We start from the raw sequence: 22,549 nt of genomic DNA on the forward strand, positions 1-22,549 counted from the left end.
AGACATGGCCCGCCTTTCGTTCAAGTCTGTGCCCGTTGAATGACGAAGTCCTGCCATCTATGGACGATCAATTGCTTTGACTGTTCAGCCAGACTGCGGAGCTCTCGCTCTCCTTGTATCTTGGTCTGAAGCTTGATCGCCGCAACGCCGTCAGTGGCGAATGCTCCGGAAACAGCAAGATCTATGCCTTTCAAAGGGTAGCCAACGATTGCGTTCGCAGCTGAAGTCTTGTCAGTCTGCAAGTTCGAATGACAAGATTAACAACATACCAGCAAAGAACTTCACAGGCAAGCCCAGTATCCCACTAGCTGCTCCTTTCGCCATGCCTACCGGACCGTCTTTCACGAGACCGGCGACTGGCTGCACGAAGAGGCCCGAGATACCGTCGGCGACGCCCCAAAACAATCCTTCGCAACCGGCCGCCAGCCCACTGCCAACACCGGTGACTTCGGAGCTCTCCTCACGGTCTTATCGCCCCACAATCGTGGCAGATCATGCGCTCCGTAAGCCATTGCTAGGGTGAAGTCACCAGGAGCCCGCACGGCTGCTTTGCCGATTCTCAAACTGCCATCGACAAAGTATGTTCCAGGGAACTTCAAGGCTTTCTTAGCTGTGTCGCTGGGAGGCCCCACAGTTTGCTCGCTTGAGGCTCTCGCCACGATTGCATCTTTGCCACGGCTCGGTCGTTTGGGAATCTCCTTCTGATCCTCTGGCCTGCTCGATACGTAAAGACTGGCCAATTGCCGACCTCCGCTAGTATCTCGCCCATCCCACGAAGACTATCGAACAGTAATTCCGTTATGGCCCACGCAGCCCCGGATGCCGGCTCGTATGGCCCATGTGCGATGTCCAGGTCACATTTGCGGTGCAGCTCCAGGTCGTCCATGTTGATCAGCTGCTTTCTCGCCAGCACCGCCGCTGCCACAGCGCTCAGGATCAGCTGGTTTTCTTTAGCTGCCAGACTCCGGCGCGTTCAGGGAATAGATCGCAAGCAAGTCCCTGATCAGGCAAACCATTATGGAAACTTGCGACGGCTTTCTCGACACTGTTCTCCGATCTGATCCGCAACCCAATCTCGTTCGCACGATTGGCTACGTCCGGACGAGATGCAAAGTAAACAGCTGCCGCAAGCGTTTCCGACGTCATTTGCTTGTGCGGGATGGGAGGAGGCCCGGCTCCGGCTTCGCAAACGCAGTCACCCCAGAAGTGTTGGTCGCCGAAGAACGGCACGATCACTGTTGGACGACCCGCTCTCAGACCGGAAGCAGTGGTTCCTGCGCCGCCATGATGTACGACACATGAGACTTGCGGGAACAGCCAATCATGCGGACACTCTGCAGTCAAGACCAAGATATCTGGCTGGCCTTCGAGGTCTAGACCGGCGCCCTTCCCACCACTCCATCCCGTTGCCAGTATTAAGCGTTTCCGAGTCGAGCGCACTGCATCAACGACGATAGTCAAGAATGCCACTGGATCTGCGACCACGATGGAGCCAAATCCGACGTATACTGGAGGCGGATCGGAGGCGAGAAACTTGCGCAAATTCTCTGGCGGCGAGTACTTCAATGTGCCTTCTAGCGGGAGGAATCCTGTCACACCGATATTCGACGGCCAGTCCTTCGGTCGTGGCAATACGCTCTCAGACCTGTTTGTGTCAGCACCGATCGATGGTAAGACGTGTCTCTGCCTACCACAGATATGTGTGTGGTATTCGTCCGCTGTGCAACAAGCTTGGCGCTCTGCTTGGATGAATCGGATCCAGGCGTAAGACCTTCGTCCGAAAATTGTTGATCATGCTTCCCAAACCCTGCAAGATCAGACTCTCGACAAGAAGATACGAAATCGCATTGACTCTGCTCGGCTTCTGAGAGGATGTCTTGATGGTGGCCAGTGGATGAGGGAGCTGAGAAGTCGGTGACCATGGCATACTGCAATGCTGTGAGTCCAATCGTATACAGCAGTGGGCAGACTTACGTGAAGAAGATGTGAAGAGGAACACCCATCTTCTCAGCACAGTGGACGTGCGCCAACGATGGCGGGTTGGCGATGATCGCGTCTGCCACGAAGGGCTGCAGCTCCGTTTCCGCCGCTCGACGTTTCTCGTTCCACAGCTTGCCCTCCTTGGCCTTTTTCTTCTCGGCAGATCGCCTTGTCGATTCGAAACATGCCCGCCAACTTGCATGAACGATCTCGCTCATCATGCGCCGCTTACGAATCACCTCGCCCTTTCGCCACGCCTCGAAACGCGGCATCAACCCTGGGTTTGCAACCATGTATGCCATCAACTCCATCGGATCGCCTCCAAGATCGAAGAACTCGACACCATGCCCTTGGACAAAGTCACGGAAGAGGCTGTGCGTTGCCAGTCGTACGCGATGTCCACATCGATTCAGCGCAAGTGCAAGCACAAGGAATGGCTGTACGTCGCCGCGTGAGCCTACCACGAGCATGAGGATGTTGAGCCGTGGGACTTGGCGGGCACTGTTGGGGGCAGTCCGCTCTGCTGAAGACTGACGTCGGTCGGTGTTGCTGCTTAACGGTTGTTCGATCGAAATGGACGACAACAGATCCTCAAGTTCGGGCGAAATGTCCAAGTGGATTTTGCATCGTCGCCGAGGGTGGGAGCGGTCGCGGGCAACGCATACGCCGGAGGGGGCGCATCACCTGGATGGATGGCACCGTCATGCAGGTCAGGGCCGGTCGAAGTCATATCAGGTAGATCTCCGCAAGGCATCTGCAGTATCACTTTCGCTTTGCCCATCCCAAATGTCCCTCTCCTGCTGGCCTTTTAAATACTTCCTGTCTCGTTCTCGTCCACGTCGACAAAATCTATAGCTCTGGCAGATCATCGAACACCGCTCAGCCATGATTGTAGGCGCAGGCAGACGCGTTTCGATTCATGCTACCACGCCTCGAAAATTCGTACCCTTTGTCCCGCTTCCATATCTGAGAGACACGAAACAACGCCAGTGGTGGAAGTGGTGGAACCGTGAAGCCAAAGACCGCCGCGTCTCTCATTGGCTCGGGGCAAGCTGCGGCGATGCCATCCCGCTCACAACTGCGAATCTCTCCCACGGTCAGGCAGTAATTGATGTCGTTTCCAATGTCACGAGCCGGTAGCCGTCGTAGTCTGTGGCTGGTGTCTCACAGCTCGTGTCCGCGACCAACAACCCCCTTAAGCTTGAACGCGAGGCATGTGTGTCCAGGCTCCTGCTCCAATTCTGCTGCTGCTCTCCTGTGCCATAACTCAACGCACTCTCCCAGACGAGACCGCTGGTAGCGTTCGTGTTCAGTGACGACGTAAGTGAATATGCCTCCACGAAAGTCAGTAAAATACGCCAGGCAGCGATCAATTTCAACCCCTGCAATTTGTATATAACCTGAATATAAATGGTGCAATGGGATCTCAAATTGTTGAAGTGCCCATAGCCGGGCCATTCACTACTACAGATGGCGCTTTCATCAACCCTCTTCCCACACCTCTCCCTCTTCAACGCCACCTTCCACCAACCCTCCCCTCCCCTCATCGCAACCGAGCTCTCTGGCATCTTCATCCAGCACAAATACTCAAACACCCTCTCGCACATCGTCTGCGGATTCTGGTACAACTCTGCCATCCACCAAAAAGTCCGCATCGACGAGACCTATGACGGTGGCTACGGGACTAGCTTCTTCGACTACACCAACACAAGCTCTTCCGGAGGGGTCTCAAACGTTCAAGTCATTGTTGGTCCGAGCATGAACAGTACACCGAGTTGCTTCGAGGACTATGTGGGCAGCCCGGGATTTCCGCTCATCACTGCGACTTATCTGCAGGACGTGAATGCGAGTTTTGGCGGCGCAGTCCTCGACCCATGGGTGGGCGAGGTGCAGAGCTGGGATTTCCTGTATGGTGGTGGGGGAGATGGCGGCATTGCGGTGGTGGTCTATCTGGACGACCAGGAACCGGCTGTGCTGCAGGGTTATGACTTCTGGGGCACGGCGGAGAGGACAAAGGTTGTTACGCGCTTCTTTGCGCAAAAAGTCGGGGAGATCGGGGCCGAAGTCTTTGCTGGGATTGGGTGTCCTGAACAGAAGCAAAGCGCTGAAGCGCCCAGGAGCGACATGTGAAGCAGTACGCGCGTTCGTGGATATTTTCGTAGTATGCCGCCATTCTCTCTAGACGAGCTCGTACCCTAAACCACGTACCAAATCAGTCGATCGCCGCACCCTTCCCTTCAGAGACAACATATTGCGTTCCATAAGCCGCTTCACACACGATGATCAGTTCCTTCTTTCTCACTAGCCCGACTCATTCTCCTCGGCACATCCGCATATGTCGCACTACTCTTCCTCCGCCCGTGCTCCGCTGTGTCCGTGTAGTCGATCAGCACGTCGCCGTTCTTGTCATAACGATATGGCTCTTCCTTGGCGATTTTGACCACGCTGAAGACACTCTTGGTCTTCGTGAAGATCGTATCCATTTCTTCGAGCGACCGATATGCTGTCTCAGGATAGAAGAAGTAGGTGACAGGCAGGATGAGGGCGCCGTTGATGACGGCAAAGATGATGTAGGTTTTGTAGCCGATGGTGGAGAAGGCGACGGGGGTGATCATTACGACCTATAGCATTCGTGAGCAACAGACACTGCAAGCAAAGAGTAGCACTAACCATGAAGTTCCAAATCCAGTTCGCAGTCGTGCTGACCGCGTTCGCTGGAGCACGAATCTTCAGCGGGACGATCTCCGCAGGGTAGAGCCAAGTCATCCCGAGCCATCCGATCGCGAAGCAGGTATTGAACAAGAACAGGAAGACCGTCTCTGCAATGCCGGACTTGGAGGTGCCGATTGAACCTGTGATTGCGAGCACGATCATGCAGATACTCATGCCGGCAGCGCCGAAGATCATGAGCTTGCGCCGGCCCACCTTCTCGATGGTGAATACTGCTATCCAGGACGCCATGAAGTATTCGGTGCCGTTGCAGGCGGCGATCAGCTTGGCGTTGAACGCGGATAGGCCGACTTCGTTCTGCAGGACGGTCGGAATGTAGTAAGTGATGAGATTGATGCCACTGCTGGCGTCAGCATTACTCCACAGCCGAAAGGGGAAGGCCATACCTGATCTGCTGAAACATCTGATTCACATATGCCAGTACGGTACGATGGAAGTGGCGGTACTCGTCCATTGTGAAGAGATCCTTGAAAGAGCCCTTCGAAGCCTCGAGCACGGTGTCCTTAATGGCAAAGAACTCGTTCTGTACGTATGTACTGTCAGGCTCTTTGGCATTGAGCGCAGCAAGAACATTGACTGCAACGTCTTCATGCCCTTTGAGAATGAGCCAGCGTGGTGATTCTGGCAGCTGCAGTACGAGTAAGACGATGGGAATGCAGAAGAAGATCTGGAAAGCGAGCTGGAGCGCGGTCAGTCATGCTGTGAGATGGAAGAACTGGTAGAACGCACCGGAAATCTCCATGCTACTGGGTTTGGATCTGTGAAATACAAGCCAAAGTCAATCCAGTAAGCAATCATCACTCCGCACGTGATAAGAGCGCCTTCAATCATGACCAGCTGACCACGGCGGTGAGATCGCGAGCATTCGCTCTGCCAAGTGGGCACCGTACTGGTGTTGAGACCGTTGCCGATACCAGTAATGATCCTTCCGACAATGAACTGCGGGAGCTCGTAGGACGTGCATTGCAGAATTGCTCCCACAATCATGATACACGTCCCGACGAAGATGGTCTTGCGTCGACCGAGTATATTCCCGACAAAGATGCATGCCGCAGCACCTGTGCTTGATCAACTGTGCGCCAGCACGACATTTTCAGCCTACTCACCAATGAAACATCCTAGATTGTAGCTAGCCACAGTGATGCCTTCGTATGTGGACCGGGCGCTCTTCTCAGCGGCAGAAATGCCATCCTCGTACTGATCGATCTGTGGGAATGTCGAACGGAAGCTCTCCAGCGTCAGCAAACCACCAGTCACGCCTTGGTCATATCCGAATAAGAGGAAGTCAAGACCAGCCAGAACGCCCACAGCAACTTGGAGTCGCGTGCCACGTAGGCCGAAGTAGTTCTTCTTGCCGCTTCCGAACATGTTTGCTGGTCCGTCCCGGGGTCTCGCGCACTGAGAAAGATAAAGAATTGAGGCACCGTCAAGCGTATCTATAGATAAAGCGTGTCCATCTGTGATCGCCACACTAGTGGTAGCGGCTCTCTGTGAAGCATGGAGCAGAGGAAGAGCAATGACGACACAATCGACACGGTCGACACGAAACGATCGCAGAAGTATAGCTCAACATTTGCCGGTCACCGCGTGCGCATCACAGTTGTCGAGCATGTGGCGCCATGTGCATCGGACGGCATGACCCCATAGCTGTGCTTGGAGTTGTACCACTGATCTGGATTCTGCAGATGCGGTTCTGGAACGACTATACGGAAAGCAGAATGCCTGGCGTCTCGAAAAGCTGCAACCAAAAGGCGTGCACACAGGACGACCGATTGATCGAAGCTTTGCGGGTGATGCAATGCCGCGTCTAGCGCGATTGCTTCCCCACAAAGGCAGGGGGCGATCTCCGCAGTTCGTGCTCTCATCGCGCGATGATGACGAGGGCCTGAGAATACGATTATGCGGAGGATCTGCTCGCATCACGCAGATGAGAAATTGCGACTGAAAAGCTCGAACATAGTGTGTTCACAAGTGCTTGAGCCGTAGCATCTGACTCCACTCGGAGGCAGATAGCTACAGATCGCACCAGCTTCAGCTGCATGGGGAGTCCTTTGGAGCCTCCCAGCCCGCGACACTACTCCTCCTTCGCCTCAACGTGTTCGCCACGCTCACTTTTCCAATGCTTGAACTGGCGTGCAGGCAACTTCAGCTCGAACATATCGTCAATCTCCAGGGCATTCCTGCCCTTCATCTCCGGTACCCAGAAGAACGTCCCAAATCCGCCGATGAGGCATAGTCCCGTGTACACGAATCCGGTCTTTGCTCTGAGATTGCCCGCGTCTGGATTGAAAATGAACGGCAGCGTGAACTTGAACAAGACACTCGCCGCCTGTTGACTGACACCACCGATAGCCTGGCTTTTGGAGCGTAACCTCAATGCAGATGCCTCACTCATGACCGAGTAGCCGGCGGGCCAGGCGCCAAGACCGCAGACAACGATGACAAGGTTGAGCGACACTGCGCTGTACCACTGAACAGCGGTGGTCTTGAAGCATCCAGCGATGCCCATTCCTGTGTAGAGAATCCCGGCAGCCACAAAGCTGGGAATGATGAGCCGACGTCTTCCGACTCGTGATTGAAGCCATATGCTGACACCATTCGCGACCATGCCAAGGGCAATACCTGAGATGAGAAAGATCAGGCTGGTTCCGGAGTCCATGCCGATGACCTGGAGAAAATATGACGCAGTGCTGAGCAAATCCAGCCCGAACAGAGATTGCAACTGATTTGCGAACAGCACAATCCAGGTTCGACGAAGATGGGCACGGTTGAAACAGTCGCGATAGTTGACAGCTTCGGCCTGCGCAGCTTCTTGTTCAATCGTCAGTTTGGTCTGCCGGAAGACCTTCTCAGGGTCAACTTTGGGAGCGACAAGGCGCTTGATCGCCGTCATAGCCTCTTCATGCCGGCCCTTTCTGATCAAGAATGCGGGCGACTCCGGCATGAAAATTGATAGCACCAAGGGCACAATTGAAAGTATCCACTGAGATCCAAGAACAACCAGGTATCCCGTAGGCGACTCGCTCTCGTTGATGCCAAAGATGATGAGACCACCCACTAGTTGGCCGAGAAGGGTGAAGGTAGGAACGAGTGCTAATGCGGAGCCTCGGAGCGCTGTGGGTGTGATTTCAGAGATGTATGTCAGGACCTGGACTTTGACGATACCAGTTGCGAAGCCAGCGAAGACTTTTCCAGCGAAGAAAACGCCACGCTTCGACTCTAGATCACCAACCCAGTACGACGAGAAAATGATGCAGACACCGAGAGCCGCAAGAACAGCTCCCAGATTGAGACTGAGTTTCCTGCCGATCCGGTCCTGGATGAAACCGCCAGTGATTGAACCGAAAAAGGCCCCGATGTTTGTACTCGAGGACCACAGTCCAAGCCAGAACGCGGGAAAGATATAGTCGTCCTCGGAAACCGACCACTCGCCGAAGTCGCGCTGAAATGTGGGCAGGGCGGTAATCTGGCCAACGATGATATTATCGTAGCCCCAGAGGAGGATCGCGCTAGTGAGGCCCATGCACCAACCCGTAACTTTGGGGTACAGCTTGATTGCCTCCCACAGGCGGAGGTCCTTCTCCGGCTCAGTCATGGGTCCTGTAGTCTCAATATCTTCGACATTCGTGGCATTGCGTGTGGTACCTGTCAAAGTACCGGTGCGCTCAGCGGCACTGGTGCCGGCGGTCTTCTGGTCGTCCGTCATGGTGGAAGCTGGCAGTGGAAGGCTTAGATGTGCCACCTGGGATCACGAAGCTGGTGCTGAGAGTAGTTCCATCGTTTCGAGGGTTGCATTGCTCATATAATGCTACCGTTCCCAAAAGACCGAGGCAACATAGTCAATTAGTGTGTGCAGTGGATGCCCCGTGTCTGAAATCTGGTCTGGAGGTTGTCCAGAACATGCTTGTAGCCAGGCCAAGCGTGGGGAAGATTTGCGATCTGGGGTAGATCTAGGGTGTTCGAGACGACGGCGTCAAGAAATCTGCGGGTCCTATTCGTTCCTGGGGTGAAATGCGAGATTCGGCGACTGAAGCGGCTTCCGCTTCTTTTTAGCGAAGGTCGCTCGACCTCTTCCGGTCGCCAAGACCATCGGCACCATCTCTGCCACAGCACATCAAAACACCGTGCGATTACGCGTTGATGAGCGTTGAATTGATGGCGCCAAATGAATTTGCAACAGGCAGGAGCAAAGGACAGGAACGTCTGACAGACACTTTAGGCCAAGGACAAGAGCGATGCTGCGATGTTGTCGCGGCTCACTGTGCCATACTTTGATGAACACTGCGCCAGCAAGGCTACTCGCCTAGGCATACTCTGCTCCCAGCGCGTCAAATGCATAGCGGACGCATGTATACTGCTGCAAAGTAACGGCAGCGGTGATGGACAGGAAGCGACGTGGTTCAAGCTCGCCCTCGCAACGGATCACTCAAGCGATCTCGAGTGACGTCACGCGTCAGCGCTTGTTTTTGATTCTCAGAAACCACGTTCGTTGCACACATAGATGCCTTCGTCAGCCAGAGCATTGCAACGATGAGCTCGAGACCATGATGCTCGAGCTCTACGGCTCTCAACGGTCCGATATGGCACTTGTGCACGGATCGTATTGCTGATGGAAAGACTGGAGGATGAATTTCATTGCGAATCTGTCCTTATTGACCACTTTCCCGTCTCACCTAGGCATATGGCAAGGGAACGCGCTGGCCATTCCTGAAGTCCTCACTCACGGCGCTGGATCAGGAATTCCTCTAATAGGATGGGACTCTTGCGCAGACATCGACTTCGGTGTGAATCAGAGCGATCTGCTCTACCCGATACAATGCGCGAACATCGACGTACCTCTGGACTATACGGACCACGACAGTTCACTGACAATTGAGCTGCAGTTGCTGCGAATCGAGGCGACGAAACAGCCCTCGAGAGGCAGCGTCATCATCAATCCTGGCGGCCCAGGCGAGTCTGGCTGCGATTACCTTGCACTCCGAGCGAGCAGATTTCACGCGTAGGCCCGGACCAGCGCCGCATCAAGGCTCCGTGCTGACTATGGTAGGATTCTTGGCGGCAGCTATGACCTAGTGAGCTTCGACCCAAGGTGAGCACACCACAACCATGCTAGCAAGCCGAGACTCAAGCGATTGCAGAGGCACCGGTAACACTGCCGCATTCTCTTGTGCACGGCCAATGCCTGCAGTGCCGCCATTGTCAGACATGCCCAAGCTGTATCAGCGGCGTCTCGAGAACGTGCTCGATGAGAAATGGGCGATGTACCAAAATGCCGCGAATGATTGTCTGGAGGTCGAGGCCCGCAAGTCGATACATGAGCACAGCATTCCATGCACGGGACATGCTTCAAATCATCGAGCGGCTCGGCGAGGACGGCTTGCTTCGCTTCTGGGGTATGCCCTGATGGAAACGCACGGCGAGCCCAGCTGACCTCACTAGGAAGCTCGTATGGCACCGTCCTTGGGATGACCTTTGCAGCAATGTTTCCAGACCGCGTCGACCGCATGATGCTGGACGCAACCGTTAACCCCCATGAGTACATGGCTGGTACCTCGCTTGAAATGCTGCTGGATGCAGACAAGACCTTTTACGCCTTCATCCTCGAATGTATGGCTTCCAGCGAATGTCCGCTCTCAGACCCGGGAGACAACGCCGCCGACTTGATCGATACCCTCAACGATGTGCTGCGCGAAATGGCTGCGGGTGAGAAAGGTCCGGAACTGTATCGTGAGCTCAAGAACGATGTCATTTACCGAGGACTATACTGGCCGACAGGCTGGGCAGAGCTGGGCCGCAAGTTGCAATTCATCAACGCAGACTTCACTCCGGCGACCGCCGAAACCGAGTCGGATCCTGGAGACGGCACAAGCTCTACAGAGACGGAGTTCGAGTACAACAAGGGCAGCGCGGCGGTGTTCGGAACACGATGCGCCGACTCATTACTCCGCGCGCAGTCACCCAATGATCTGGCCGAATTGATCCTGCAGCAAGCACAAGTCAGCAGTTTCGCCGACGTGAATACTGCCACTTCGTTGGTCTGTGCTGCTTGGGGCATTGAGCCAGCTGAGCGGTATGATGGCAACTTCAGGGCGAAGACAAAGCATCCGATATTGTTCGTCAACGGCCTGTATGATCCCGCTGCACCGGTCGCATCTGCGCGGAATGCTAGCACGGGATTTGAGGGCAGCGGAGTGCTGCTACATGATGGCTATGGGGTAAGCTCTCTTTGTTCTCTGTCCTGACGAGCGATTCTGACCTAGTATTTGAAGCATGGCCTAGGAGCACACCCGAATATGTGCGTCGGTCGGGCTGTCCGCCGATACTTTGTCACTGGCGAGTTGCCTACGCCAGGAACCGTTTGCGAGCGAGAGGTTGGCCCTTTCGACATCGACCCGCGGGCATGGCAGAACAACCCAGACTTGCTCGAGATTTAGGAATGCGGCCAACATTGCTGCCAAGATTCGAGACACAGGCATCGACTCGTACGAGCTTTGAAACGCACTCATGTCACTCGGTGCTGTAGAGTGCTCAAGGACTCGAATCGGCAGCGACCACTTGAGTTGGGGCTATTGAGCCAACTATAGCCGGAGAACACCACTCAGGTACCACGGAGTCCTTCCGGTACGGCGATCTCCACACTTTCACACCGATCACTGCTTATACCAATCACTCTGTGTATATGTCAGTATCGGCCCCTTGATCATTTCAGGACCAAAGTACTCACCGTGAAGGCGTCTAGCCACTTCTTCACCACCTTAATCTCCCACAAATGCGCCTGCATGATGAAGTCTGGTTCCGCGTCAACATCCAAGATCCCATAGCTGTCCCAATGGTGTCCGCCTCCATTGATCAGATACGCTTCGACCTCGCTAGCTGCTGTGGCATTACTATTTGGGTTCGCGACGCGGTTTGCTGACGTGTTGGTCAAGGTTGAGTGGTAGCAGACATCGAGCCAGACATCGGAGCTTCCATCGATGAAGGCTAGTCGCTCTCCGGTGATGTTCAAGTCGCCGTATTTGTTGTAGTGGGTGAGATTGGTCCATCGGTCGGTATCGAGTTGTACTTTCCCGGGGGAAAGGCCCAATTACACTATCGCGCCTGTCAGAGTGAACATATACCGGAAGAAGCAGGACCAGGAGACTGATTGCCCGCCCGATCTGAGTATGTAGGGGTACATACCCATTGTTGTGTGAACGATGTTGTGATGCTGCGAGACAGGAGCGATGGCTTGCCTTCGGGTTGTCCCTGTTGGTAAGCACCCAACTCAGTGCATGCTACCAGATGTTAGCAAGTGAAAAGCCCTGAGGAGGCCTTCACGTACTGGAATATGTGTATGAACGCGACGTGCTGGGCGTTGTGTCATTCCAGTATGATTCTTCGTGGGAGTCAGTGCCTTCCTTCAAAATCATCCGAGAGAAGCGGCTCACCATTCTGTGTCCCGAAGCAGCCAGGATCCGTGCTCCCGTATCGCCCGCTCTCGCACAGAGGAAGATACACCTGCTGGAAGTATGCGGCGTACGCACCGAGTCCCGGCAGCGTCTTGCCATCGGTATAGTTGGCCAGCAAACTATCACCCGCCGTGACATTAGCTGGGGCATTGTCGTCGGTCACGTTACCGCAGAAGTACCACCACTGCGGATCCGAAACCGACTTGTTCCAGTTCAACTCTTGCCATGTCCCCAGTGGATAGTTATCAGGACCTCCGATCGGAAGAGCAATCGTGTAAGCGAAGTCGAGATCAGATTCGAGATCCTGGAGTCCGAAGAGCTCTTTTCTACAATGCAATCAGTATCGTCACCAATTAAGAAGCGCCGAAGATTATGCCATGGCCTGCACTTGGCACGTGCAAGGGAAGAACAGGTTACTGGGCACTCACAGCTGCTGGATCGCGGCAGTATTGTTTGCTTCAACAAGCGCGTCATAGCTGTCAACAATATCGTTGATGCGCCCGATGCAGTCTTGAGGACCGAGCTTCTGGATTGGATCGTACCTGGAGCGTCAGCTCAACTTCATCACGGACTTCGAAAGCCGAACAAACCATTGCGGGTACGCATGGACCGCGTGGACTACGGCACTGGAAGCTATGCCCCCGTACAAGATCTTCTCGCCGGAGCCGCCATACTCGACAATCGAGAACGCAGTCTCAGCGCCAGCCAAGCTGCCTCCGTACAAGATCCACGGTGTGTTGGGTGCGGTGAGATTACCGGTCACGTTTGGAAAGGTAGCCCGTTGCGCAAAATAGGCGTTATCGGCGATCGCTGCTGAAAGTCAATAGACTCCCCAACACCCGCGGTGTAGGACCTACTCTGCTCATTCGTAAGATAGGCAAGCTCGTCTGTTGTTGTGGTTTCGAATGGATAGCTCTCGCCATAATAGCGGTTCTCGAGAATGACTCCCAATCCATTGAACTCCTGCATCAAGATTTGGATGATGCCGGTCTCAAGGTTTGAGAACCTGCTCTCGCCAGAGGTCTCCCCGCCGATGTACAAGAAAACGGGGCCGCCATCCTTGTAGTAGGTTGAATCGAAGAAGTACCGCTGCGTGAATGTGCCGTTGGTGTGAGGCTCATAACGGGAGCTCTGTGGGAAGTGATCAATCTGCCGAGCTTAGAACACTGACGAGCTCAGACGGAACATAAATACCAATTGCGTGAAGTTGTTCGCCGGGTAGCTTGTTGGACGGCTGTCTCGACGAACGAGGTCGCGCTCAACGCGTGATGCGCGCAAATCCACAGGCGAAGGGATCGCATTCACGGCAACCAGAGCGAGCGCCCAAGAAGCGACAATGGACAGCATCTTGAGGACTGTTCCGCAGGGTGTCAAGTGCAACGCGAGCGCGACGCCATTGCAGAGACATTTGTATGCTCTGGTGGGAGCTGTCACAGCTCGCGAAGTATTGCATCATACCCAACGTCGCATTCGCGTCCAAAAAGATCGATCATCAAGCTTGCGAAGCTCCAGAAGCGCGCAGCTTCCCACGTCAGGCGCACCAGGACCGAAGGCAAACCTGCATGGTGCCTTGCGTTAGCGATCCAAAAGGCAGGTGCGGTCGACGAAAAGGCACTGACGTGACAGGTGGACGTGCTCCGGGTGTTCCTAGCGTGGCTCTTCAAGCAAAAGCTTGGACAGCTTGGCCAATGCTTTGCAATGCGGAACAATTGCGGGGTACTTGAGGTTGCAACACCGGCACCCTACTACCTATCATGTTATCTCGAGTGTTGCTGATAAGAGCTCTAGCGGGTCACCGTGACCTTGTTCACTTGACATATGCTGCCTCATCGACGACAAGCGGATCAATGTCAATGCGCGGCCCGCGGCGGCAAGTCGGCGGGAGGCAACGCAGCATAGTCACAACCCGCATTGTCACTAATGAATAATCGTTATTGCTTTGTGTATAGTCCAGCATGACTGGCCGCTCATTGTAGTAGGAGGTGCACCACCAATGTAGTGTGCCTAAATATGTATCGTACGTGCATGTTGGGCTTGGCACGGCTGTTCTTTACATAAGCAGACGAATCTGTCTTCCTTACCGGCAACGGGAAGGCGCCATAAGTATGATAGACGACCAGTTGCGAAACAGAAGGCGTGACATCTATGGATCGGAACACACAGCTGGCATAAAATCTGACATGCCATGCCCCTGGGGCTGCACGGCGCACCGATGCGAAGTATAGCGCCGCCCGTGGCGGACGACGGGACCTTCACCACTGCTTTGTAGAGAGTTCGTTACCGGACAGTGTCTTTTGGAAAGAGCTTGGGGAACACTCCTCCGAGGTTCAGGCACCGTCAAAGGGCGAATGCCCCCGGCCTGACTGCGAAAGTGCGGATATCGGGCCAGCTATTCGTCTGACCAAATCTAAACCCCGACAGGGAACGAGAATCAACACTTATCTAGGGAGACAACAATTGCTCGCAATGAATTTCCCCCGAGAGCTATCCGGCGGAAGGAAGAGCTCCAACCCCGCAGTGAGCGCTTGCAATGATGCCGGCGGACATGACCGAGCCTATAAGATTTCTCCCGGTTCAGATTGCTGCTGCCATTGTTTGCTGACGCGACTGCGAGCGAACAACTACGCTGCCAACGAATGGACGGTCGTAGCATAGTGTGAAATCGACAGCTTAGCATAGCTTGCTTGACAAGAACGAAGAGGAGACACGCACGGATGCAAAATCCTGGTGGCTGTTCGTCTGTAAGACCTTGGGATCCATACGCAATGCCGCACGAATGCAACCAATGACAGACAATTGCGCCGCGGCTCTGCATCGTTCAATCAAGGCCGTCGAGCATTTACAAACGAAGCGCACGCTCATACCAGGACCAGAAGCCTACGGACATCCCAATCGGATCCGATCGTTGCGGGCTGTTTGATAAGGTAAGAAAGACGGAACAGGTGTTCCTGAGAGCGGAATTTTGCGACTGCTTCGCCAAGTCCAACATGCATTAACGCCTTTTGAGCAGGTGCAGCCGAAGCACTCGTGGTCTGGCTCACCTTTCAAGAACGATATCAGGACAGCCAGAACCATCAACATCTTTCTATATTTCAGCTTCTGTCATCTTCGATATAGTACACTTGTATCACGGGCAGGTCCCTACGAAGGAATCTTTGAACAACAGCAGTACAGGAGTAAACAGAATGGCGCCGCACCCGCTTGATGGCCTCTCACTGGAGGAGACTCACAAGGCCAGAGATATAGTGTGCGGGCTACACTCCGAGCACAACGTCTTCTTCCGGGAAATCTACCTAGACGAGCCCAAGAAGGCACTGCTCCGGAAGTACCTCACCGCAGAACACAGTGGCCAGCCTCTGCCATCAATACCCCGCCAAGCACTTTGCCAGTATGATGTGCTGGACGGCAAAGGTGGCGTACAGTCACAGGAATCGATCGTTGACATCGACACCGGAAAGCGAGTGGAGCATATCATTGTGCCGGAGGAGCATCATGCGAGTCTGAGCATGTAAGCCGTTGTCGCTCAGGACGTGGCCTCATACTGACAGGTGACAGCCCTGAATTTCGATATCTCGTGAATGCAGTAGCTGAAAGCAAGCTTTTCGCCGATGCTGTCGCAGAGTTGAAGCTACCAGAAGGCTTCGAAGTCGTCGTTGAGCCCTGGCCATATGATGGACTCGGTGCTGACGAGGAGAACAACCGGTATTTCCAAGGCCTCTGCTTCGGCCGGGATACCCGACAGAACAACCCAGACTCCAACTTCTATGCTTACCCTCTGCCCTTGATACCAGTCATGAACGCCAAGACGAAGGAGATCGTTCGGGTGGACCGACTACCTACCGGTGGCGACCAGGACGGCCTACAGGACGAGACGCACAAACCCAACGTGCTCGACCATTGCGTAGGTGCAGACTACGTACCCGAACTCCTGCCAAATGGCCCGCGCACAACTTTGAAAGCACTGAACGTGTCGCAACCAGACGGGCCCTCCTTCAGCGTCAACGGAGGCCTGATCGAATGGGAGCACTGGCGATTCCGCGTAGGCTTCAACCCAAGAGAGGGTGCCACAATCCACGATGTCCACTTCCAAGGTCGCAGCGTCATGTATCGGCTAAGCATCAGCGAAATGTCCGTGCCGTACGCAGATCCCCGATCGCCGTTCCCGCGAAAGCAAGCATTCGACTTTGGCGATGGCGGCATTGGCTCCGCCACCAACAACCTCAAGCTCGGCTGTGACTGCCTCGGTGTGATCAAGTACTTCGACGGTGTCATCATGGCTGCCAACAACACCGCAGAAGTTGCACCGAACGTTGTCTGTCTGCACGAGCAAGACAATGGTATCGGCTGGAAGCATACCAACTGGCGGACGAACCGTGCTGTCGTGACACGCAATCGGGAGTTGGTGGTGCAGTTCATCATCACGCTTGCCAATTATGAGTACGTCTTTGCGTACAAGTTCGACCTCGCGGGCGGCATTACTGTCGAGACACGCGCCACGGGCATTGTTTCAGTGGTGAACATCGATCCCGGTAAGACGTCCGCTTACGGCAATGTCGTTTCGCCAGGCGCGCTAGCACAAAATCATCAGCACATCTTCTGCGTCCGGCTTGACCCCGCAGTCGACGGATACGAGAACACCGTCGTGGTCGAGGAGTCACACCCTGTGGCCGTGGGACCCAAGAACCCTGCTGGAAATCTGTACGAGGTCCGGAAGACTCCAGTCGAGAAGTCACAATGGATCGATGCCGCAGCTCGTCATAACCGAGTGATCAAGATGGTGAATCAGGACAAGAAGAACCCAATCAGTGGCCGCAACGTCAGCTACAAGTTCACGCCAGTCGATACACAGCTACTGTTGGCGCAGCCGGAATCGGGACAAGCCCAACGCGCACAATTTGCGCAGCATCACGTCTGGGTGACCAAGTATGCCGATCGCGAGCTGTACGCCGCAGGTCGCTACCCTCTATCATCCAAGGTTGAGAAGGGAGGTCTGAGCGACGCGGTCAAGCGGAATGACGAGGTGGCCAACAGCGATGTCGTGGTTTGGAGTGTGTTCGGCTTAACGCACAATCCGAGAGTGGAGGACTGGCCTGTCATGTAAGTCTCCCGCCATCAACTGGGACTAAACAACTTGCTAACAGCTCGACAGGCCGGCAGAAGTCCACCAAATCAATCTCCGTCCGGCCGACTTCTTCACGGCGAATCCGTCCATCGACGTTCCCTCGAATGTGAATAGTGCCTCTGTGTTGACGAACGGATCGACCGCCGCAAACGGCGTGAACGGCTCGAACGGGACAAATGGTCATGCTGGGTGCCATTGAAGCTTCCGTCGAGTTCGGCGGTGGAAATCGTCCGTTGATATGTAGTTCAGGAGGTCCGTGTAGTTTCTTGACCATAATGATGACATACTGTAACGCGCTTTTGCGACGCGTCAAAAAAGATGAGCCCTGTCGGCCCCATCGCTTGCGGGGCAACCGCCAATCTCCACTGGCTTTCCGGCACGACTCTTAGCGGTTCGCCGTCTCGGCCAGAAGACATTCTCGACAGTCAAGTAACGCGTTTCAATTCATCTGTGTGTCTGATAAGGATGCACTCGTGTTTCTCTATCTGCTACAGCTCTTCTTACGAATATCAATCTCATTCCGTAGCCTTGTGCGGCTTGACAGTCCTGATAAGCCGCACGATTCCCTGGATCAAACTCCGCAACAACGAAATCCTCCTTACTCGAAAGAGGTAGTAGAATAAGACGGCCGCAGCTATGTTGAAGACAATATAGCCGTACGAGATCCCCAGGTTGCGATAAACGTCGGAAGAATAAATATCGCTCATCGCCAAGTACTGGTCCGCATTTTGCAGCGGGCAATATTGACAGTCGCTCGTGGCGTCGGGCACGAGCAAACGCCCAAGAGCACCTTCCTGAAAGTATGGCGTTAAGTACTCCGCACAAGTCATGTTGCTAGGTGGGTTGAAGATTGCAAACTCGTTTGCCGCACAGTTGATCTCCCTTCCTTGCAGTCCAGCGCCAGCCCATCCGCCAAGCATGTATGTGAAGGGCGAGACTCTCCACATGAATTGCCAGAAATTGGGCAGCTGATCTGGCTTCTGCAGCACACCAGAGAAGGTAATCATCAAGCTGAATAGCAGAGCACTGATCGGTCCAGCAGTTGGCGCGTCGGGCAGAGCCGCGATGATCATGAACGCGAAGCTGCTGACGTATATGTAGAAGGTCAAGCAGAATGCGAGAGCCGTGAAATCGGTTTTGACCGGGTTGTCGGTTCCGAAGACGGAGAAATACCAGGATACGAAGACCAGCACCGCGGACAGAGCCTGCCAGGGGACTTCAACGACGATGTTGGATGTCATGAAGACGGACCAGCTATACATGCGTGAGGGCCGTTCCCGAACCTCGTACAGTGCGCGGGAGGTTGTGAAGCGCGGCATGATCTGGCGTTCACGTTAGTGGACCTGCAAGCGGTCGACGGTGGAAGACTTACCTGCTGTACCAGTGGTGTGAAGATCGTAAAGATCATGAAGATCGAGAAGATGACATTCTGCATTCCGGCTTGGGAGCTATCGGGCTGCCAGAAGGAGAACCCGACGAACAAGGCACAGGCAGTGCAGAGTCCGAGCTTTCCGATGATGTATGACGGAGTACGCCAATACTGCTGGAAGGCACGTCTGGTTACGTACAGATACTGAGTCAAGGTCGGCATGGCGTACTGGGTGTCGATGGCCGCGACGTCAGTGAAACTTTCAGTTGTCGCAGTCTTCGTGCCGTACTGCTCGTGGAGCTCATCGATTTGAGAGAGAACGGTCTGCGACTCAGTGCTTGCTTTCCAGTTCGTGTGCCAATCAATATCTTTGGGGGCCTGTGGACCGGCAACAACCTCCAGGATGTACTCGGCCGGGTTCTCCTCGTCGCCGCAAGGACGTGCGCCACTAGCTGCAAAGTAATCGACCAGCGTCCTCGAATTAGGGCCGATGTTGCCGAAATAGACTGTCTTGCCGCCCTTCTGAAGGAAGAGCAGCCGGTCGAACTGCTGAAAGAGGATGGCCGACGGCTGATGAATGGTGGTCAAAATAGCCTGCCCTGAGTCGGCAAGGCGTCTGAGGAGACAGATGATGGACCAAGATGACTGCGAGTCGAGACCTGAGGTTGGCTCATCGAGGTAGATCAGCAACGCCGGCTTCGCAGCAAGTTCAACGCCGATAGTGAGAAGCTTGCGCTGCTCGATGTTCAAGCCTTCACCAGGGGCGCCGACAATAGCTTCGGCGAAGTCCTGCATGCCCAACATAATAATGACTTGTTCCACATAATCGAACTTTTCCTGCTTGGACACGGACTTCGGTTGTCGGAGCATGGCCGAGAACTGAAGAGCCTCTCGAACGGTGGCGGTCTCGAGATGAACGTCTTGCTGCTGACAGTAACCAGACTTGCGCTGGAAGGACGAATCGACGGGCTTGCCATTCACTAGCATGGCTCCAGTAACAACGCCGACATTCGTTCGATTTGCAAGCACATCAAGAAGGGTTGTTTTGCCTGCGCCGCTTGTGCCCATCAATGCGGTCAGAGTGCCAGGTTTGACAAAGCCAGACACGTGTCGAGGAGCCGACGAGTGCCGCCTTTGACAGGCACGTCATAACAGACGTCGCGCCAGGTGAACACTTCTGTTGGTTGGGGCATGAGGCTCAAAGCTCCAGGCTCGGATGGCACACTGTCCTTCTCGTGAATCTGCCATCCTTGGATTCCACATCAGCTGGCATAGATTGCAGGCTCTTTGGCTGGTGACCGCGTCGAAACACCAGCACCTCGCCTTTCGATGGCACTTTGTAATTGAGTTCGGACAAGACCAGATACAGTGCATAGAAAGCGAGCATATACGCTATCACGATGCCGAAGTTGCGCCATAGATGATCGTAGCTGTATTCGTACGCCGAAGAGACCCAGTCGTCGCCCAGAACACCTTTCTGTCCAGCGACGGCACCGGGCATGGCGCATTGAAACGCGTCTCCCTCGCCGTACGGAGGGACCAGGGACGTTGCAGTGCAAGCGAACACGACGCCATGCACCTCGTTGGTGAGTAGAGCTTCGAATACATATGCAACAGGATTTGCCCAGCTAATCCACTGCAGCCAATTTTGCATGAGGGGACGCTGGATCGTGAAGCCTGTATAGATGACAATGGCTATAATGCCAAGGCCAGCGAACGCCATTGCGGACTGTACTGTCTTGGCGGCCGCCGCGATGCATCGAAAGCAGGCGCTCATGGTGAGCATCGTGACTGTCGTGAAGAGGTAGAAGACGAAGAATGCGCCCACTTCCTGCTTGAGACCAGCCAAGAAGTAGATGATGACGCCAAAACACGTGCTTATGAAGAGCTTGATAGGCAAGTCCGCAATGACGCTTGCCAGAGCCTCTGCAGCCGGATGGTATAGCGCATACTGAGCATGCTTCTCGACAATAGGGCGTTGATTGTAGAGGGTTGGGATCTCGGCGACTGACATCAGTGTATTGACCAAAACGACCGTGAATAACACAGATCCTTTGCTGAAGAAAGCCGTTGTGCTGTCGGGTGTACCATAGAAGATGCTACCGACTATCAGACCCTGAACGATCTGAGCCACGACTTTGGAGATAGTAGAAGGTTTGTCGTTCCATATTCTTTGGTAATACCGGTGGATACACAATTGGATTTGCATGAGTACGCTGATTCGAAAAGGTGACTTTTGTCGAGAGTGCTTCGACTGGACCATGTGATGATGTGCTTGGAATTGATGTAGAGCCTCGTTGCCATCTCCGGCAGCATGCAAGGTCTCCTGGATATCGGCCAGACATTGTTTGTACTCTTCGGACTGCAGCCATCGATTCTCGAACTCCTCTGGAGTTCTGGGAATACGTGCTTCGAATCCTGGTCGAGCCGCGCGTTCAGTCGGATTCGTTACACTGGTGAGGAAATCTCCAGTCGTCATTCGTGGTGGCCGCTGCCATCCCATTGCCTCGAAGTAGGCACCAGCATTGCTGGCCGACCCGAAGTAGATCTGGCGTCCCGCATACAGAACTATTGCTTTGTCGAAGAGGTCGAATGTAGACTGACTGGCTTGATAAATGGCCACAATATGGCTCGATCCCCAGACATCGGCCGACGTTCTGAGACCACGGGCGAATTCGAGTGCAGTGGCGGAATCAAGACCACGTGTCGCATTGTCCCATGCGCCAACCATTGCACCGGTCAATGCCATCTCGGCTATACTAACGCGCTTTCTCTCGCCACCACTCACGCCGCGAATGAAGTCGTTGCCGACACGTGTATGTCGAGCATGAGTCAAGCCGTAGACGTTGAGAGCGATGTCGACGATGTAGTTCAAGAAGTCCTTCCGAGGCATTTGGAGAACATTCTCCGCGGGCGAGCGAGTAGCAGCGGCAAAGTGCAGTGTCTGTCCGACCGTAAGGTGAGGGAAGTGTGATTCGTTCTCCTTGTTGTATAGGATCTCGCCGTGCAACCCGAAGTCTTCCTGTGCTACACCGCTGTATCTGATGCTCGATTCTTTACTGATCTTGGCGCCCTCCAGGTGTCCAGAGAGGGCTTTGAGGAACGTACTGCATCCACTGCCAGGCCGTCCAAGAACGATACACATCTCTCCGGTGTTGATGGAGCCGTTGAAGCCATTCAGAATGGTCCGCTTTGCGTTGTGTCGTCTCTTGTGAACTTTGGCGAACCCAAAGGGTGCCGTGAGGAGAGAGCCAACAGTCTTGTGCAGCATGATCTCATCGCCGGTGCCTGTCACGGTGAGATTCCGAAACGTTGTGCTGACTCGTGGCCTTCGAATACCAGTGCTCTCAAGCTGATAGACGAGGTACTTAGCCCACAGGCGGAAGTTGAACGAGGGACTCTTTGGATCAAGTACATCCGACGAGAGATTCAATCCGGAAGCTGTGACAGTTCGATGGGGAGAAATAGCTTGTGTGACTGTTGCGGCGAGCTCGGCGGCGGTGGTGGGATCCACATCGTACTCTGCTGAAGCTGGTGTTCGAGGCGAAAGCGACAGTATGTCACCTGCAGACTTCGTCGTTATCCTCTGAAGCTCGACTGAGTCGTTGTCTGATGTAGAAACACTTTCGGCCTGTTGAGAAACCTGTCTGCTGGCCTTTGCCTGGTCCGCCATGGCTGGGTGTAGGCCTGCTTAGTCAGTCAAATAATCGCAGGGCTCATAATATAGGAAGGAAAGATATTGATCGAATGCTGCGACTATTCTGAGAGTGAGGATGAATATTAGCTAATGTTGTGTTCGCCACGGGATGAGAGAGGCAACAGAGCGAGTATGTATAGCAGCTGGGGCAGTCGTGTTTCATGGCCGCTCCTGCCGAAATGAGTACCAGGAGTTGTGCTCCT

At 54.4% G+C, this 22,549-nt stretch overlaps 8 protein-coding genes across 8 annotated transcripts; 3 read left to right on the top strand and 5 right to left on the bottom strand.

The window, feature by feature from the left end:
- Positions 1-20: 20 nt before the first annotated feature.
- On the bottom strand, positions 21-2,450 carry AB675_25 (Sterol 3-beta-glucosyltransferase UGT80B1; the record flags this gene model as incomplete). Its single annotated transcript, XM_018142585.1, has 7 exons — positions 21-220; positions 270-430; positions 481-701; positions 749-940; positions 1,033-1,645; positions 1,692-1,928; positions 1,975-2,450. The coding sequence occupies 7 exons, from the start codon at positions 2,448-2,450 to the stop codon at positions 21-23; spliced, it is 2,100 nt and encodes a 699-aa protein (XP_017994718.1).
- Positions 2,451-3,450: 1,000 nt separating this feature from the next.
- Positions 3,451-4,110, top strand: AB675_26 (uncharacterized protein; the record flags this gene model as incomplete). Its single annotated transcript, XM_018142691.1, has 1 exon — positions 3,451-4,110. The coding sequence occupies one exon, from the start codon at positions 3,451-3,453 to the stop codon at positions 4,108-4,110; it is 660 nt and encodes a 219-aa protein (XP_017994696.1).
- A 140-nt stretch (positions 4,111-4,250) lies between these two features.
- Positions 4,251-6,078, bottom strand: AB675_27 (Sugar transporter STL1; the record flags this gene model as incomplete). The annotated part of the gene is made up of 5 exons (XM_018142799.1): positions 4,251-4,601; positions 4,651-5,050; positions 5,097-5,389; positions 5,440-5,768; positions 5,817-6,078. 5 exons carry the CDS (start codon positions 6,076-6,078, stop codon positions 4,251-4,253), a joined length of 1,635 nt encoding a protein of 544 aa, XP_017994713.1.
- A 706-nt stretch (positions 6,079-6,784) lies between these two features.
- AB675_28 (Maltose permease MAL61) lies at positions 6,785-8,416 on the bottom strand (the record flags this gene model as incomplete). Its single annotated transcript, XM_018142908.1, has 1 exon — positions 6,785-8,416. One exon carries the CDS (start codon positions 8,414-8,416, stop codon positions 6,785-6,787), a length of 1,632 nt encoding a protein of 543 aa, XP_017994702.1.
- A 1,563-nt stretch (positions 8,417-9,979) lies between these two features.
- Positions 9,980-11,144, top strand: AB675_29 (putative hydrolase; the record flags this gene model as incomplete). Its single annotated transcript, XM_018143016.1, has 3 exons — positions 9,980-10,103; positions 10,150-10,925; positions 10,980-11,144. The coding sequence occupies 3 exons, from the start codon at positions 9,980-9,982 to the stop codon at positions 11,142-11,144; spliced, it is 1,065 nt and encodes a 354-aa protein (XP_017994697.1).
- Positions 11,145-11,360: 216 nt separating this feature from the next.
- Positions 11,361-13,505, bottom strand: AB675_30 (putative serine protease K12H4.7; the record flags this gene model as incomplete). Its single annotated transcript, XM_018143124.1, has 9 exons — positions 11,361-11,381; positions 11,435-11,772; positions 11,829-11,984; positions 12,032-12,085; positions 12,138-12,484; positions 12,587-12,700; positions 12,749-12,968; positions 13,016-13,307; positions 13,353-13,505. 9 exons carry the CDS (start codon positions 13,503-13,505, stop codon positions 11,361-11,363), a joined length of 1,695 nt encoding a protein of 564 aa, XP_017994728.1.
- A 1,838-nt stretch (positions 13,506-15,343) lies between these two features.
- Positions 15,344-17,479, top strand: AB675_31 (Copper amine oxidase 1; the record flags this gene model as incomplete). Its single annotated transcript, XM_018143230.1, has 3 exons — positions 15,344-15,666; positions 15,714-17,255; positions 17,308-17,479. 3 exons carry the CDS (start codon positions 15,344-15,346, stop codon positions 17,477-17,479), a joined length of 2,037 nt encoding a protein of 678 aa, XP_017994694.1.
- Positions 17,480-17,795: 316 nt separating this feature from the next.
- Positions 17,796-22,322, bottom strand: AB675_32 (ABC transporter CDR4; the record flags this gene model as incomplete). The annotated part of the gene is made up of 4 exons (XM_018143338.1): positions 17,796-18,602; positions 18,653-19,706; positions 19,757-19,898; positions 19,949-22,322. The coding sequence occupies 4 exons, from the start codon at positions 22,320-22,322 to the stop codon at positions 17,796-17,798; spliced, it is 4,377 nt and encodes a 1,458-aa protein (XP_017994707.1).
- Between the last annotated feature and the right edge of the window lie 227 nt (positions 22,323-22,549).

This window comes from Cyphellophora attinorum, assembly GCF_001299255.1.
Source record: "Cyphellophora attinorum strain CBS 131958 chromosome Unknown Contig51, whole genome shotgun sequence".
NCBI lineage: Eukaryota > Fungi > Ascomycota > Eurotiomycetes > Chaetothyriales > Cyphellophoraceae > Cyphellophora > Cyphellophora attinorum.